The 12,500-nt window shown below is 41.1% G+C and overlaps 1 protein-coding gene across 2 annotated transcripts in view; it reads right to left on the minus strand.

The window, feature by feature from the left end:
- Positions 1-73: 73 nt before the first annotated feature.
- Positions 74-12,500, minus strand: part of LOC138964358 (MTRF1L release factor glutamine methyltransferase-like) — a 12,747-nt gene continuing 320 nt past the window's right edge. Inside the window, exons 1-10 of one of the 2 annotated variants that reach the window (XM_070336289.1) lie at positions 12,320-12,500; positions 11,424-11,506; positions 10,526-10,619; positions 10,190-10,318; positions 8,936-9,056; positions 6,125-6,227; positions 5,071-5,166; positions 2,470-2,583; positions 380-1,074; positions 74-260 (exon numbers count right to left, since the gene is read on the minus strand). The exon at positions 12,320-12,500 is cut by the window's right edge and continues 320 nt beyond it. In XM_070336289.1, the coding sequence (XP_070192390.1) occupies positions 1,044-1,074; positions 2,470-2,583; positions 5,071-5,166; positions 6,125-6,227; positions 8,936-9,056; positions 10,190-10,318; positions 10,526-10,619; positions 11,424-11,506; positions 12,320-12,500 (952 nt within the window). In that variant the 3' untranslated portion in view covers positions 74-260; positions 380-1,043. The remainder of the gene's footprint in view (positions 261-379; positions 1,075-2,469; positions 2,584-5,070; positions 5,167-6,124; positions 6,228-8,935; positions 9,057-10,189; positions 10,319-10,525; positions 10,620-11,423; positions 11,507-12,319) is intronic. The other variant, XM_070336290.1, reaches the window with a different exon arrangement.

The raw sequence follows: 12,500 nt of genomic DNA on the forward strand, positions 1-12,500 counted from the left end.
ACTTACAATTTCTTGGAAAAATCGTTGTTGTGGTTGTTTTTCATTGTCACGTCGGGTTGTTTTCAACCCAAGCCAACCCTAGCTGTGCCATAGTGGCTAGAACTATAGCTGTTCTTTGTCAATATCCAATAGCGATGTGTAAGAACTGTGTAAGAACGCTTTAACATTATTATATTTCGATTAAAAAGACATACAAGTGAATGCAGTACGCTTATATCAGATTTCATTGTGCTCACAAATGCATCCGAATGGCCGTTAGCCTGAACAAGAAACAATTAACAAGTGGCTCTATCCCATCTCCCCCTTTTCCCCGTCGCGATATAACCTTGAACGGTTGAAAACGACGTTAAACATCAAATAAAGAAAGATGGCCGTTAGCCATTTCTTTACATTATTTTGGCAGGCTCATGGTATTTCAATTAGTCAGGGAGACATGCATATATGTATATTAATTCAATGCTACAAATGCTTGTTGAATGTATTTGCATGTTTGTCCAACTTAATACTTAATAATGTCCTGATTTAAAGCAATGTGAAGGGAAGAAGGTACGTGTGCATGAAGTATAATTTAACCAAATAGAAAATCACTTTTCTTTTTAATTGTATTAAAAAAGTTGTCCACACAGCAACTGTGTCATAATACATGGATTGTGTATATCATTATGTATGCTCATCCTTGATGTAAAACTCAAGCCAGGAGTCATCAGCATAACCAGCTGTTAGTGTGAGTGTTAATAAATATTCTTATAATTTTTTGATTGCTTGAATTTCATGAGTTTTTAGTTTTGTTTTCTGTACTGAAATAAACAACATATAACTTATAATAATTGCCTCTGTGAGTGAGTGTGTGTGTGTGTGTGTGTGTGTGAAATAAATAAATGAGAACACAACATAATTTCAGTCACATGTGTAAAATGCCCAACGGAAAATATATATTAAATAAAAGCACGAGCTAACGTTTACATGCACACACACACATACACAATGACCAACACACATGTAGATTGTAGCCTCTGGCATTTGTTATCAATGTTCTTGTCCTGTTACACTGTACGAAGGTGACAGAAACGTTCCCTGAAAACAAAACAAAACATCCATTGAGTGGTTTGAAGTTGTTTTGTTTTTGTTTGTTTGTTGTTTACAAAAAACAGGTACGGGTGTACTTCTTTTACATCAGCTATTGTGTCAAACATGAACACAGACAAAAGAATTCTTATTCTGTTGGTGAATATTATATTTTGCACATTAATACTTCTGCGTTTTGTTTTTCTTCCCACCCCCCCCCCCCCCCCCCCCCCCCCCCCCCCCCCTCAAGCACTTCTTTTCTCACACAATAACATATCATCTCATCTTCCCTATCTTCCATTTTTATGGGGATTTTTTTCTCTCTCTCCCTCTCTGCCAATTTTCTCTTACTTGTGAAAAAACAGAATTGAATATGCAGAGCACAGCAATGTCTGGATAAAAGAACAAGTCGCGTAAGGCGAAAATACAATATTTAGTCAAGTAGCTGTCGAACTCACAGAATGAAACGCAATGCCATTTTACTCGTAGCATCGTCAGGCCACCGCTCATGGCAAAGGCAGTGAAATTGACAAGAAGAGCGGGGTAGTAGTTGCGCTAAGAAGGATAGCACGCTTTTCTGTACCTCTCTTTGTTTTAACTTTCTGAGCGTGTTTTTAATCCAAACATATCATATCTATATGTTTTTGGAATCAGGAACCGACAAGGAATAAGATGAAAGTGTTTTTAAATTGATTTCGACAATTTAATTTTGATAATAATTTTTATATATTTAATTTTCAGAGCTTGTTTTTAATCCGAATATAACATATTTATATGTTTTTGGAATCAGCAAATGATGGAGAATAAGATAAACGTAAATTTGGATCGTTTTAGAAATTTTTTTTTTTTTTTACAATTTTCCGATTTTTAATGACCAAAGTCATTAATTAATTTTTAAGCCACCAAGCTGAAATGCAATACCGAACCCCGGGCTTCGTCGAAGATTACTTGACCAAAATTTCAACCAATTTGGTTGAAAAATGAGGGCGTGACAGTGCCGCCTCAACTTTCACGAAAAGCCGGATATGACGTCATCAAAGACATTTATCGAAAAAAGGAAAAAAACGTTCGGGGATATCAATCCCAGGAACTCTCATGTAAAATTTCATAAAGATCGGCCCAGTAGTTTGGTCTGAATCGCTCTACACGCACGCACGCACGCACACACACACACCACGACCCTCGTTTCGATTCCCCCTCGATGTTAAAATATTTAGTCAAAACTTGACTAAATATAAAAACAAACACTGTGTTAATAATACAATATCGACCAGTAACTTCTTTGAAAAAGTGTAGCCTAATCCATAATTTATTTATTTTTTAAAACAGAGTTTGGGTTTGAAGGAGTCTGTAGATTGTCTTAGCTTGTTACACTGTCCTTGAAAATGTAATTGCTTTACATACCTTTCCAGATAATCATTGTAAGATGAAACAAAATGCAGGTGAGGCTCTTTCACATCAGAAACAATTTGCTCGATTTCATCTGGTTGCCCTGGTTGTATTTCCATAAGTATATCACTGAAACCATTTTAAAAACTATAGTGATACATATCAACGTTGTCATGGAAATTTGGCGTAATATAATTTAGAAAGCTTTTCAGCAGAAGGCCAAAACTGCTTATTTTTATTATGAAATAGTGTTTATATACTGTTCAAAAAAAGAAACGCATAGCTTGTAATATTTGGTTAATTTAGTTATATGGCTACAAGGATATCCACCAAACTGCAGAAAATGTTTATCTGGTCGTCGACCTTTCGTCCATTGCCACAAGTGAGCTCTGCACGTGACGCATGCGTTATCAGTGGCTACAATGTCAAAATTGCTCATTTGGCATGACCACTCGTCATGCTTCAGTGTAATCTCGTGAAACTCGGGGAATATTGAGCTCTCACCATGTCTTCCAAAACCCATAAAAGCGGATTGTTCGCCACAAAGAAATCAGACGACAATTCAGCGACGAAAGATGGCCCGATTGAGCAGAGAAGACCGCCAAATTGCATTGGGTCGTTTACAAGCAGGCCAAAGTCAAAGTGCAATCGCCAGGCACTTCCACGTGTCCCAGAGCACCATCAGTAGACTGTGGGTCAGGTTTCAAGCCACTGGCTCCGTTGCTGACTTGCCACGAGCGGGAAGACCAAGGGCGACAACTGCTGCTCACGACCGCTTCATACGGCTCCGCCACCTCCGGAATCGTTTCCTGTCGGCCTCATCTTCTGTCCAGGCTCTCCCCGGGCCACACCGATTATCGGACCAGACCGTGCGGAACCGCCTGCATGAAGCTGGTTTGAGAGCTCGCAGACCTCACAGAGGAGCTGTCCTCACCCGCCGCCATCGCCAGAACCGAGTGCAGTGGGGCAACCAGCACCTTCGCTGGACCGTCCGGAATCACTGGAGACACGTGTGGTTCAGCGACGAGTCCTACTTCCTGCTCCAGCGACATGATGGTCGGAGGAGGGTCTACCGGAGAGTAAACGAACGTTACGCGCCCAACTGTGTGGATGAGGCACCCGTTCATGGTGGTGGAGGCGTCATGGTGTGGGGGGCGATCAATACCGCTGGAAGGAGCACCCTGGTGCACGTCCAAGGGCGCATAACTGCCCAGCGATACGTGGAGGAAATTCTGCGCCCACACGCCCTTCCTCTTCTGGCTGACCAGGATGCCATATTCCAGCAGGACAACGCTCGCCCGCACACAGCACGACTCACCACCCAGTTCCTCACCGACCACCATGTCCAGGTGCTTCCCTGGCCATCCATGTCGCCAGACATGAACCCGATAGAACACCTCTGGGATGAATTGGACAGACGTGTGCGCAGGCGAGAAGAAGCGCCGGCAAATCACCGCGATCTATTGCAGGCACTTCAGGAGGAGTGGGACACCATCCCACAGCAAGATATCCGGCATCTGATCCAGTCCATGCCCAGAAGGTGCCGGGCAGTTGTTGCTGCTCAAGGCAGTCACACCCCCTACTGACTTGACAGCCTCGGCACCCAATCGTATTGATTGACTGATTGATTTGAAGATGCAAATGAACTGTGTGTGTATTCAACTGTGTCCATACCAAATCTCAAACAAATAATCTAAATATTGGATTTTCTGTTAATGTTTTCGAAAAATAAAACAAATTTGGCAAGTAGCAACTATGCGTTTCTTTTTTTGAACAGTATATTTGTACCTGAAAAAAGAACTCAAATCATGTTTTGTCCATCGTATTTTAGAGAATATTTCTCATTGAGAATGATTTACTAAAGCACAAAAACATCAAAATCGCCAAGAATTGAGTTACGCCAAAATTCAAGGACGAGGATAAAATATGTTGAAGACCCTAACAAACACTGTCAGAGTGGAAACAATGTATTTTTTGACTCCTGCTTTTGTGCACATTTAATTATTACTTCATGGGATGAAGACTGATTCCTGTCCTACAAACAAAAGGAAATACTTTTTTACATTTGTTGCAATTACTTCATGACATCCAATAATGTGTGTATGAAGTTCAAGTAGAAATTTTCACTGTGTGTGTGTGTGTGTGTGTGTGTGTGTGTGTGTGTGTGTGTGTGTGTGTGTGTGTGTGTGTGTGTGTGTGTGTGTGTGTGAGAAAGAGAGAGAGAGAGAGAGAGAGATAGAGAGAGAGAGAGAGAGAGATTGTGTTTGTGTCTTTATGCATATTTTTGCAGAGAAATCTAGTTTCACATAGGGGTCCTGATTTGGCCTATATGGTCCGCTGGACCCAAAAAGCAACAACTAACTAACTAACTAGCTTCACATAACACTTGTGTAGTGCACTTCCAACACAAAGCTGCCCAAATAACAAGGGACACAACTGACATAACTTGGTCATTGTTGCCCGGGGTCTGAAGGAAGGGAGCCAACCTCGTCAAAGGAAAACAAATTTAACCACACACAATAAGCTCCCTTGTTACACACAAAAACTTGCATTCACCCTCACCATTTATGGTCCGACGCTTGCGTTCATACCCAATGATTGAATAAAAATTCATACCTGTTAGAATTCAGAAGATAGGGACACAGTTTCAGTATGTCTCTGACAACGTTCAGCCCATCTTCTCCTCCATCAAGAGCTGCCTGGTCTTCATACCTGTAACACAAATGTTGTGTGAAGCATAAAAGCAAGAAACAAACCATACTAAAAGAAGTTTATATCAAAATGTAACATAGTATCAGGGCAATATGCAAACACACACTCACATACACACAGTCTCATATAGTAAAATAATAAAGTAAAATGATCTTTTAGTGAACGAATCCAGAAGTTAAACTAAGGTTTTAATGTCTCAAAGCTGACAATGAGGACATCTTAAGTTCATCGTTGAAGAAAATAAAGCAAACATAATCCCCAAAAACATAAAACGAGGACAAATGAAGACATACAATTGGCAAACAATCATTGCATTTGTCATCAAAAACTATTTCAGCCTGCACATGAGGTTTCAAGCAAACAAAAACAAGTAATGCACACAAAAATAATTATATACATGGGTGCATGTGAGGTGTGAGAACCATGCCAACATCTTCTTGGGTCCCTAGTACCTTGGGATTATCATTTCTCTTTCTTGTTTGCGACATGTATTTTCTTCACACAACTGCCTGATGAATTTACGCTCAATTAACATCTTGCCTAAATTCCCCCTTTCTGTTATATGGCGACATGCAAGTATGCCTTTACAGGCATGGGAATTGAAAAAAGTAAAAAAAGGCTGAAAATGTGTAAGTAATATCAAAGTCGACGGCGCGATGCGCTTAGCCTCACTAGGGGGGTCCGGGGGCATGCCCCCCCAGAAAATTTTCTCCAAAGAACCCAAGTTATGCAATTTGGTGTCATCTGAGCTCTAAGTTTGCCATTAAATTCAGTTTTCAGAACCATTTATGCCTCCCCCATTTATTTTTTTGGCAAACACTTCGGCTTTTTCGGCGGAACAAAACAAAAAATTCGGCGAAAATTTGCTTTTTGCCGGACAATTCCCATGCCTGCTTTAGTAGGTTAAATGAAAATGTTTTAAATTTGTTAAACAGCACTCACGATTCTCACCACTTACATCAATATTTGAGGTTCCAGTGTCGATAGCTGATGGCTGGGAATATAGGGAGGGTTGCTGACCAGAATGTTGAAGGGCGACAACACCTTCAAGCGTTTTTGCACTGGGAAAAAATGCGATACAAATAAATAACCTGCAGGTTTAGCTTCGTAACCATGTGTGCTTAATTTAACTGAACAGTTTGACGGCCAGAAAGACAGACAGAAAGATACAGATGTACACACAGGCTCAGTCTAAGACACACACACGCACCACATCCACATGCCCACACACACTCTCTCTCTCTCTCTCTCTCTCTCTCTCTCTCTCTCTCTCTCTCTCTCTCTCTCTCTCTCTCTCTCTCTCTCTCTCTCTCTCTCTCTCTCTCTCTCTCTCTCTCTTTCTCTCTCTCCTTTGAACTTTCAAAATCAAAAATGTTAAACTCGATTTTGCAGACTCTACTCAGAAAGTTAGTCTTGTTCCACATAAGGGGACACAACTGGCATGGTTTTCCGGCCAATAAAACGCTACATATATATGAGTTGTTCTTTGCTACTGGTCACAAGTGGGGGTCAGCTCACACGGACGCATTTTTCAATACAGTCTAGGGGAGAAACTGGTCACAAAGCACCCAGTACATGCCAGAGAGATAGGAGAATCGGCACAATCAAAGAAAATACCAAAATCATTCAATAGATATGGAAATATTAAGATTTACTGTGAAAATGCCAGCAAAAATGGCGTCCAAAAACGGGAACGCACACTTGGTGCGTCTTTGAAGACTTACCTCCCGTTCTGTGTTGTTGATAATAGTCGTGTTTGTGCTGTTGTTGTTGAAATAGTATCTAATAAAACTGATGCAGTTCTTGAAATGTTGCAAATTATTGTTGTCTTTGTGAAATGCGAGAGTGTTCTGAGGCGTAATCTGCATACGGCTGATGTCCCACATAGGGTACCCCACTTCGATCAGCGTATCACTCCAAATGAGCTTCATAGCAGAAAAGCAGATACACTACCAACACACTGCATAACAGATCTACAAGTCTGAGCCAGAATCATTGAAATTTACTTTCTGTATAAAATATTGCAATCAAATTTGTTCACGATGTCCCACAAATAACGCAGGTTACCCTCGCCTTCGATTCAAAGTAACTCCAATCTGACTTAATTACAATCGAAACGCAGATGACGAACTGATTCACCACAAATTTGAGGTATTTTACACACAAATTTCAACTGTGTTGTTTCGCGATAAACAGCCATAAACAAACAAATGTGGCGCCGTCACGTCGCCTTGGAAGGAATAACGCAGGTGACCAAGGCTTGTTTCCGATACCTGTCTGATTAAAATCATCGTTTTTTTCACGAATGACGGCTCTTTGGCAGATCTGGTGAGTTGGAAACTGTCTATGAATGTTTCATTTAATGTCAAATGCGTACATTCTTGTCGATATTGTTACCTTTGGGCTCATAAATTAAGTCAATCGTCGTGTTGTCCGAAAGTGACTTTTGTCAGCATAGAACTTACTGTGCTTTGATCATTGACTGAGAAGAATCTTCCGATGACACTAGTTCATTTCACTACGCGACTGCAGATCTGCAAGGAAACTTATGGCAGGGGAAATAAGCTTAACTGAAGACGAATAAGCGGAGTAACTGTTCTTCAACGGATTGCTCTTACACTGATCTAAATAATTATTTAGATCTTGTCGTCTGCTAGTAAGTAGTCTTCGGTCGTGTGAAAGTCACATCTATTTCGACTGTGTGCATCGATCCGTGTAGTGAAATGTTGATCTTTGATGATTTGGCAACATAACTTCGCTAAATGTGCTTCGAGTGTATCTCCCCGTTAACCGCATTTGAAAACGTCTTTTAACAAGACCATGTTTCGACAGCCCAGACGGGGAGGATCCTCGATAGCTCACAGGGTATATAATGTTTTCCGCCGTGTTTTGAAGAATCCTTTCAAATTTGCTATTCCAAAAGTACCTTATGACACGACTCGAGTGGCAAAGAACATTCTCTGCAATTCCTGTCTCAGTCCGTGCAGCCGTTTCGGGTCCTATCGTCATCATACAAACATACACACAGACACACAAGAACCAGCTTTAAAAGTTAGATTATGTAGGAACCATGTGAACCAGTGATTTTTTCTTATGTACAACAGATACTACAGTAATTCTGCTTTATGAAAAGCAATATTTCAAAAACAAAACTAGGGATTTGAATTTTGACCACTTTTCCCCCTTTCTGTCACCAGTACTGAAGAACAACTCATATATGATTTATATTCCTTTGAATAAAAAAACAATTAAAAACCGTTGCCGACCTATAGACATTAGTTTGTGGGCCTTGTCATTGGAAACAAATATTTTACTTTATGGGTCCTTACCTGCTTCATCACCTACCCTGCCCTGTACAACAGTAACAAACATTTTACTTTATGGGTCCTTACCTGCTTCATCACCTACCCTGCCCTGTACAACAGTAACAAACATTTTACTTTATGGGTCCTTACCTGCTTCATCACCTACCCTGCCCTGTACAACAGTAACAAACATTTTACTTATGGGTCCTTACCTGCTTCATCACCTACCCTGCCCTGTACAACAGTAACAACCATTTTACTTTATGGGTCCTTACCTGCTTCATCACCTACCCTGCCCTGTACAACAGTAACAACCATTTCACTTTATGGGTCCTTACCTGCCTCATCACCTACCCTGCCCTGTACAACAGTAACAAATATTTCACTTTATGGGTCCTTACCTGCTTCATCACCTACCCTGCCCTGTACAACAGTAACAAACATTTTACTTTATGGGTCCTTACCTGCTTCATCACCTACCCTGCCCTGTACAACAGTAAGCCTGTCAGTCAGACCTAGTCGCTGTGCATTTTCCTCCGTCAGCGAGCAGGCTTCACAGGACACATCAACAGCCACTGCTTGTAACTGCGGACAAACAACAACATTTTAACATCCTTCCTTTCCTTCCTCTCTGTACCAAAATGTTGGATTCTTTTTTTTCTTTGTATCCTTTGCTAATAAATTGTTGTATACATGTACTGTATTTGTTTCAGCTTCTTTTTTTTTTAAATATTTGTTATGAAACATCATCTAGATCAGTAGCATTCTAAAGACAGTGAGCTGTAAACAGTTTTGAATCTTTTGGCAAAGCGGAAACACAAATGTACTAAGTACCTAGATAACATTTCTGGTTTAACCCTTTCGCTGCCAATCAAAACTTGCGTATGTGCATTCCTGACTGCCAGGGAATATTGGAGTTCGGGGTGTAATAATTCACAAAAAATTCTAGCTCCAAACTGGCAGTAGGTAGGTAAGTAAAACTTATGTTATTTTTAAGGAAAATTGAACCAAGAATCTGTTTTTAGTGTCTAATCATGGAAATAATAATTAGTTTGGCTTATAATGATGTTTAAATATGAACTTTTGAAAAATCAGTCCGGCGCATCTTCCGGTGCCTGTGGATCAAACACAGGTGGCTGTTTTGCTTGCTCCAAGAAAGGATTATAATCACTATCATCTACCTGTTTCCAACGAATCCTCCGAAAGAAGATCTCCCCCTTCCCCTGTCAGTATCCATAATCATTTGCACCGCCTGTAGCGTCAGTCCGGCTTTGTTTTTCCCTACTAGGGCCCGGTCGACTGTCACCGTTAGCCTTTTTGACGAGTCGAGATTTCTCTCCCCTACCCTGTCGCCAAGGTCAAAAATAGCCTTCAGACACAAAACCGCGTCACCATTTATGTTTATTCATGAGAATGAGGTATCCTACCAAGCCATTGGCTGCTATTTGTGTGTCAGCAGTGACGTAGCATTTCTGGAAAATCCCGGAACGGAGAAGACGAGTTTACCCGTCCTAAGGCGCTGCGGCTGCACAAGTCAAGCGCATGACGGGTATACCCGTTCTAAGACAGTCAAATGGTTAAACAGATAGACTTGCTTATTTTTTTAGCTAACTCAGACTAAGTAAAAAGTACATAATTATGGAACAAGCAGCACATCCACCATTACAAGTCTCGAGATCAGTCTCTCTCTCTCTGTCTCTCTCTCCATTTTACTATACCAGAGGAAACTTGTGTAGGAGAGCAAGAGTTATAGCCCCTGATCCACAACAAAGTTCAAGTAGATGAGCTTCTGAGTGCAGATTGTTTGTCATTCTCTCAATCCTCTCCGCTGCCAGTCCAACCAACTCCTATGAAAAGCAACAAAAACCAAAAAAATCACAATACTGATTTAGATGAAGCATTTATTCATGCTGTTACCCAGCCACAAAGTAAAATGCATACTTGCTCATATTTTTCCTAATACTCATGATTTGTAAATGCTTCTTTTTTTCCTCTCCCTCTTTTTTCTGTCTGTTTGTTTTCAGCAAATGCTGCACACATTTTTATAAGCTTACCTCAGTTTCCGGCCTAGGGATGAAGACTGGTGGTCTAAGTTTCAGCTCTATATCATCAAAATCCCACTTTCCCAGGACGTATTGAACTGGTTCACTGCAAGGAATAGATAAATAATGTTAAGTCAATATAATAAAGAGTTTTGCACCGTTCAATAGTCACATATATCGTTTGGCACTGTACTGATTAATAGTCACAATGTCCCAAATAAAAGTGAAATAAAAAACTCTCGCGCTGGACCCGAGTACTCTTCAGACATTCACACACACACACACACTCTCTCTCCCTCACTCCTTCTCTTTCTCCCTCTCTCTCACACACACACACACACTACCACATCTCCATTCTAAAACACGTCACGTTCCAAATCAAAAGACGACATTCTATTTTCTTACGTCACTATTCTTGGTTTACGGTACCATTCGGCGGCTTTGCTACGAGTATGGCATAGTCTTGGTTTGCCGAGACCTTGCACCGTTCTATCAGACTGCCTGGCTGGCTGTTGCACCGCGAATTCCTCCCACCGCCAAGTCGTTTTTTTGTGGTTTATTTCGCATTTAGGTCCCAGGTAACATTATGAAGTTTTAATACGATCAATCGGACCTATTATCAAGTTAGTGTATCAACTTTTGAACGAACTGCACCCAGTAGTTTCCCAGCAATAAGCTGTTAAGTCGAGACACACACACAGACAGACAATTAAAGTCTGCTGGACCCTTGTACTAGCGTACTCGGGGATAAACTCTCTTATACCATCACGGAAATGATAATTTCATACTGTTTCAGGTTGACGATAAAGAGAAAAATACATTCCAACAGCCACAGGTCGATGACTAAAAGGTACTCAAATTCTCAACATCTATAATGATATTGTTCACTTGTAGAGAAAAACCGACTCACTGTTGCAGTCTCCTTTCACAGAGTGTGTCAACCTCCTGCAGTTGTTCCTCACTCAGTCCACATTGGGCATCCACTCCGTGTAGCTAAATGACCATTGAAAACAATCTGTTACTGAGTATGTATGCATGTATGAAGTGGTTGTAGGTCTAAAGCCTAAACTTTTAGGAAGCTAACTGGCAAGAGATTTGGGGTGAGGGGGGCAGGTTGAAATATATGTCATTAATATCAAAATGACATGTAGAATGATACAATGTACATGTACACACACAAAGACAGACATATACAGACAGACAGACACACACACACACACACACACGCACACACACACACACACACCAGGGTTTAGAGAAAAAGACAATGGGACATTTGTCCCCCTCAACCAAATGTTGATGGGACATTACATAGTCCAAGGCAAAACGCACAAAGCACGTTAGGCCGTGCCAAAAAAACTTCAAAAGATGCAAAATACTGTAGTGCTATTTGGATCCATATGATGATATGAGAATTTGCCAGTGTATCAGGTTAGTGTTTGTTTGTGTTACGATCGATATCGCTTCTGTTGGCAGTTTTCACAGAGGTAAACACGCAAGTGCAGATACTTTGCAGGATTGCTTGAATACTCGATCATGAATTACATTTTAAAAGTCAATCACAGCGCATTTCACAAACTCGCAAGTTTCTCGGCTTGACGCACGTTTTTGCTTAGGTCATTCCGAACACTGTACTCCCGTGAATAGTGTGCATGGGTCGGCGCAGTGGTACGTAATCTCAGTGCGCCCTTTGACGCACTGAAGGGAATTCCAATGGGACATCAGTTTTGAGATGTTATGCGCCAATGGCGCACTGGTAAATGAAACCCTGCACACACACACACACACAACTTCAGCCACACTTACCGTCTTATTCCCAAGAACATACGCCACGATATATTCCACGCTGACACGGGCTTCGGGAATGCTCTCTTTCTGCAACCTCTCAGTCCATCGCCTGCACACACCCTCAACAGTTGTGTGTCCTCTTTCCGATGTTATCTCAGTTTTTTCGTTGTGGATGCGACGCATCGAAAACTGTGCAATG

This window comes from Littorina saxatilis, linkage group LG4, assembly GCF_037325665.1.
Source record: "Littorina saxatilis isolate snail1 linkage group LG4, US_GU_Lsax_2.0, whole genome shotgun sequence".
Lineage (NCBI taxonomy): Eukaryota > Metazoa > Mollusca > Gastropoda > Littorinimorpha > Littorinidae > Littorina > Littorina saxatilis.